The sequence below is a fragment of the Morus notabilis genome, unplaced genomic scaffold (assembly GCF_000414095.1).
Source record: "Morus notabilis unplaced genomic scaffold, ASM41409v2 Scaffold827, whole genome shotgun sequence".
NCBI classification, from domain to species: Eukaryota; Viridiplantae; Streptophyta; class Magnoliopsida; order Rosales; family Moraceae; genus Morus; species Morus notabilis.
In genome coordinates, this window is record NW_010359381.1 from 56,701 (window position 1) to 62,700 (window position 6,000).

General features: G+C 35.2%; 1 protein-coding gene across 1 annotated transcript in view; it reads left to right on the forward strand.

The window, feature by feature from the left end:
* Positions 1–1,127: 1,127 nt before the first annotated feature.
* Positions 1,128–6,000, forward strand: part of LOC21393710 (probable dolichyl pyrophosphate Man9GlcNAc2 alpha-1,3-glucosyltransferase) — a 78,269-nt gene continuing 73,396 nt past the window's right edge. The window contains exons 1-2 of the mRNA XM_024163088.1: positions 1,128–1,230; positions 1,339–1,765. Coding sequence (XP_024018856.1) covers positions 1,227–1,230; positions 1,339–1,765 — 431 coding nt within the window. The 5' untranslated portion in view covers positions 1,128–1,226. The remainder of the gene's footprint in view (positions 1,231–1,338; positions 1,766–6,000) is intronic.

Consider the following 6,000-nt stretch of genomic DNA (forward strand, 5'->3'; position numbering starts at 1 on the left):
AACAACTGTGAAGTAAACATTTTATCCTTAATATAGAATTCCTTGCAATTAATTTAGTAAAATTTCAAGTTATCATGTAATGATCATATAATTACTTTTCCTAAATTTCAAAAGTGTGACATTATTTTTATAGTTAGGGGCCAAAATATTAAATGATAATAATAACAGTAATACAAGTTCAAGAAGTTATTTGTCTAATAATTACAAAAATTCTCCCTAAATTATACCCCTTGTAATATTTTATCCCATGTTATTTAAAACATAATATTTGTTCTCATGAATAATGAAATGTTAACAAAAAAACCTCATTCATTATATTTTTATTTAAAATTGACATTTATTTTGCTATTTTTAAGGTATTTTGATAATTCTCTAGTTTAAAATTTAATTTGAATTTAAACTAATTTAAATATTCAGAAAACTTCATAAATTTTTTTATTCTAACAAAAAAAATATTCATAAAAGTTTTAGCTTACATTCAATTAATAATTGATGTATCATAATTAAAAATTCAAATGTAAATTAGTTTTAAATTCAAACTAAATTTTAAACTATAGAACTATCAAAATATCCTAAAATTATAAATTAAATATCAAGTTCCATTAAAAAAATCTAACATAAGGGTTTTTTTTATTAAGATTTTATTGTTTAAAAAACAAATATTACGTTTTAAAAATTATACAACAAAGTGTTATAAATGATATAGTTATGCGAGAGTTTTTATAATTACTCTAAAAAAAGTACCTAAAGTGACATAATATGCAATAGTGCAAGGACTAACACCGGTAATAATCAGGAGTCGAAAACAATTGAAGGAGAAAAAGAAAACAAAAACAAAACAAAAATAGCAGAACAGAAAAGAGATATTTGTAAAAATAACTCTTTTAAAAAATTTTATTAATAAAATAATTTTTTAAAATTTTTATTTATAAAATGACATCTTTTTATAAAAATAAGTAAATATATTTCTTCTTAAAAAATAAAAAAAAATCATTTTATTAATTTTATTTTGTTGGAAAGTTAGGATTTTGCCAAAAAGTGAAACTTGTTAAACGCAGATTGCGCGTACATTATATAAATGAAAGTCAGAGCAAACAAACGTGTTTATGTCGAGCACTTTTAATTCCAACTTCAGCGATAGCTTCGAACTGTTTTTTTTTTTTTTTTTTTAATAGAAAACGAGAGCTCCAAACTTGTTCCACAGATCTAGCGCATCGGTGTCACAAATGGGTATTACTCTTCTTCTCCATAAATTTCCTTTTCCGTGTTTAATTCTATTATTTACTTCCAAACCAATTCCATTCCTTGCTTTCTAATCACTTATAATCCAAAATAAAGGGCATAAAGAGTTGAAAAACAAGACAGAGAAAAAAACCCGTGAACATTACGATGGTGATGACGATAATGAAGATTATGATGATTGTTGGCGGTGGATTGCCCACAAGGGAATTGGGTTTTCATTCATGTCCATTGGTGTTTTTGGATTGTTGGTGAGATTGGGTGTTTCATTACACCCTTATTCAGGAGCTGGGAATCCTCCAAACTATGGAGATTTTGAGGCCCAGAGGCATTGGATGGAAATAACTCTTAATGTCCCAATCAAGGATTGGTACACCAACACCACTCACAATGATCTTTCCTATTGGGGACTTGACTATCCTCCCCTCACTGCTTACCAGAGCTACTTCCATGGCCTCTTCCTCAGACTCTTTCATCCCGAATCCGTCTCGCTTTTCGCTTCCCGCGGCCACGAGTCCTATCTGGGGTTTGTGTTCTGAACTTATCCTTGATTGTTTTTGCAGTTCATTGTTGTTCAAAGAACAAATATGTGGTTTGTGTTCTGAACTGTCCCATGATTGTTTTTGCAGTTTATTGTTGTTCAAAGGCAATTTGAAATTTCTTTTAATATAGTTGGTGACGATAACTATTTGGGGGTTTGTGGTCTGAACTGACCCATGATAGTTTATTCATTACTTTGCTGTTCAAAGAAATTTTCAATTTTTTTTTATGGTGGGTAGTGCAAGAGTGCTTTGATACTAAAATCGTAACACTCTTAGATGAGATGTTTAATCATAGGATCAACTAGACCCGTTAAGTTAAGAAGTGTTAAACATTCATTCTTGACTTAAAAGAGACTTGGGGAGTGAAGAATGAGAAGAATGTTTTTTTTTTTCCCTCCTTATAGGAACAAAAACTTCACTAATAATGAAAAGATTACAAATGAAGCTTCGAGATGGTTGAGGTATCCATCTAAAACAGAAAAAACAACAAAAATGAAAAGCAAAAATAAAACAATGGGCTAAATACAACCAGACTACACAAATTATTTCAGGACATCGTCCCAGCTTAACAGAATTAAAGATGATGGGAAATTCTTGAAAGAAGGATTTGTTGCAGCCCAAATTGACACTAAGCATTTTGCCTTCTCAAATTAATCCTCGAATGACATTTCTTTTTCTTCAAATATCCTTTGATTTCTCTCCCACCATATAACCCAGAGAAATAGCCAAACACATTGCACGCCAACCAAACCCCGAATGACATTTCTTTTTCTTCAAGTCTAGGCTTTCTTTTTCTTCCCAAAAACCAAACCAATCTTCCACTAGAATAGCATTACTACGGGTTGGGAAGACCCAATTTAAGTCAGCCGCTCCTAAAACCTTCAACCAAAGTCTCCGAGCCGAATCACAATGCCTAAACAAGTGATCCAAGGATTCTGAGTTTGACCTGCACATTACACAACAACTTGGGGACAAAGCAACCAAAGGATGTTTCCTCTACACTAAATCACAAGTGTTCAAGACCCACAAAGGATGTTTCCTCTGTGGGTCCAAGTGGGTTTGGATGGAGACTTTAATGTTATTAGATTCTTGCACGAGTGTCTTCCGCCCTCAATAAGTACAAGGAGTATGAGGTTCTTTGATGCTTTTATCCAAGAAGGGATTTGAAAGATATTGCTCTCTTTAATGGCAAATTTACATGGTGTAATTTTAAGGATGCTGAGGTAAAAAGTAGGTTGGACAGATTCCTTATATCTTCATAATGGTATGAGGAATTCCCTAATGTCAAGCAGTTGGTGGGTTGTCAAACTTCATCGGATTGTCCTTTGATTTTGGATACCAATCTAGTAAAATGGGGGCCAGGGTCATTTTGGTTGGGAATATGTGGCTCGATCATCCACAATTTTTGGGTTTCCGTAGAAGAATTTGGGCTGAAGAGGAGGTAGAGGACTGAGAGAGGTTGAAGATTGCTTTGAAAGAATGGAACAAAAATGTGTCTGGAGATTTAAGGTTAATAAGGAGTGATTTGATGGCAAATATTAATTATTTGGATAGGAAGGACGAAACAGAGGGTCTTAATGAAAGAGAAAGATTAGAAAGGAGGTCGTTGAGGAATTCAATTGAAGAAGTGGTGTTCAAGGAGGCAATTTCTTGGAGACAAAAAATGAAAACTCGATGGGTGGAGGGCGATGCAAACACTTAACTTTTTTATAATTTGGTTAGCAACAGGCTAAATAAGAGCATAATAAGTAGAATTGATAGGGATGATGGGGTGGTAGTGAATGATAGTGTAGAAGTAGTGAGACAAATAGTTGCTTGTTACGAGAGATTGTACAAAGAGGAGTCAAACACGCAATGGTCTTTCGAGGGGATTGATTGGAAGCAGATTTCAAGCGAGAAGGCAAGTTGGCTCGAGAGATCTTTTGAGGAGAATGAAATCAAACTTGCGGTGTTCTTTTGTGACAAGGAGAAATTGCGGGAGCCCGATGGCTTTTCGATGGGGTTTTATAAAAAATGTTGGGACTTCTTTAAGGGTGATTTGTAAAGACTACTGGAGGAATTTCACAGGATGGGGTAGTTAATACAGATATAACCACACTTTCCTATGTCTCATTCCTAAAAAGGAGGATTCTAGAAGGTCAAAGACTTTAGACCAATCAGTTTGGTCTCTAGTCTTTATAAGATTATCGCCAAGGTTTTGGCAAATGGGTTAAGGGCAGTTTTAAAAGACACAATCTCTACTAGGCAAAGTGCGTTTATTCGGGGTAGGCAAATTTTAGACGGTGTTCTAATTGCCAACGAGATAGAGGAATATAGAGTGGAGGAAAAAGAGGGTCTTGTGTTCAAAGTGGATTTTGAAAAGGCGTATGATCATGTAAAGTGGAATTTTCTAAAGTACGTGATGGGGAAAAAAGGCTTTGGGTGCTGCCTCGGCTCAGCAAACTTTTCTATCATGATTAATGGAAAACCAGAGGGTAGTTTTTGGAGCTTCAAGAGGGCTTAGACAAGGAGATCCCTTTTCCCCTTTCCTTTTCACTTTGGTGGTTGATGGGCTTAGTAGGCTGATGGAAAAAGCAGGCTGTTTGGAGGTGGTTAAAGGATTCAAGATTGGCAGTGAACAAATTCATATTTCACATCTTCAATTTGCAGATGACACCTTTTTTTCTTGAACCATCGGGAGATAATGTTAAAAACATGGCTGCCATTTTGAAATTTTTTTCGCATTGTCAAGGCTTCGGATCGACATGGGGAAAAGTACTTTGAATGGGATTAACGTGGAGGAGGAAGTAATTCGGGCCTTGGCTTTTGAATTGGGATGCGAGGTACGGTCATGGCCTATGAAATATTTAGGCCTCCCACTAGGCGGTTCTATCTCGGGAGTTTTGGAATCCGGTGGTGGAAAAAGTTTCCAAGAGATTGGAGTCTTGGAAAAAGAAAATTTATTTATCTAGAGGGGGGAGACTGACTCTTATTCAATTTGTGGAAATATGAAATTAAACGTCTCAATTAGCAAAACAGATTGTCAACCAGTTAGCTGATTGTTTGTATTTCCTTATTTGTAAATATTAGTTTTTTTTTTTTTTTTTTTTTGTTGATTTCTAGGCCTAGAATCAAGGGTGATATCAGATTGTGATTTCCCCTCCTTTTCTATTTAATCTCTGTACATTCACCATGAAAAAAATTAAGAAATAAGAAAAATAGAATAATTTTTCTCCCATCCTTTCCATACGATCCACAGTGACATTTGGGGTCCTTCTCGCATCACCAATATCTCAGGGAAAAGGTGGTTTGTCTCCTTTATTGATAATCATACAAGAACAACATGGATATTTCTCATGAAGGAAAAATCAGAGGCAGGTCCTATCTTTAAAAACTTCCATTCCATGATCCAAAACCAATTTCAAGCCAATGTTCAAATCTTTAGAACAGACAATGCAAAAGATTATTTCAATACCATTCTTGGGGAATACTTACTGGAAAAAGGAATAGTGCATCAGAGTTCTTGCATAACTACCCCTCAACAAAATGGCATAGCCGAACGGAAAAACCGACATCTTCTTGAAGTTGCTGGTGCTCTCATGTTTACCTCCAATGTTCCAAAACATTTCTAGGGAGATGCAGTACTTACAGCAGCATATCTTATCAACAGAATGCCATCTCGGGTATTGAAATTCAAAACTCCATGTCAAACTCTCTCTCAAGCCTATCCTTCAACTCGGTTGATCTCTTCTCTTCCTCTCAAAGTGTTCGGATGCTCAGTGTTTGTCCATATTCCCTCCCATCTAAGAAGCAAACTTGATCCCAAAGCTGTTAAATGTTTATTCCTTGGATACTCATCAAATCAAAAAAGATACAAGTGTTACTCTCCAATCACCAAGAGGATCTACAATTCTATGGATGTTTCTTTCATTGAAGACCAACCATTCTACCCGAAAACTCATATTCAGGGGGAGAATTCTGCCACTCAAGAAGAATATAAGTTTTGGTTTGACCTAGATCATCCGACATCCACTGAACCCCCACAAATAAGAGTCAATCGAAACTCCACAAATAGAGTCAACCGAACCTCCACAAACAGTACAACTCACTCCTCAAACAACTCAACTTGAAAATCCTTCCATCACAGACACTCTTCTGATCCACAAAACTGGTACAGATTGCAGACAAGTGTACTCAAGAAGGTTGAAGACTAAAAAGGGGATAGAGCATCCAATTCTTC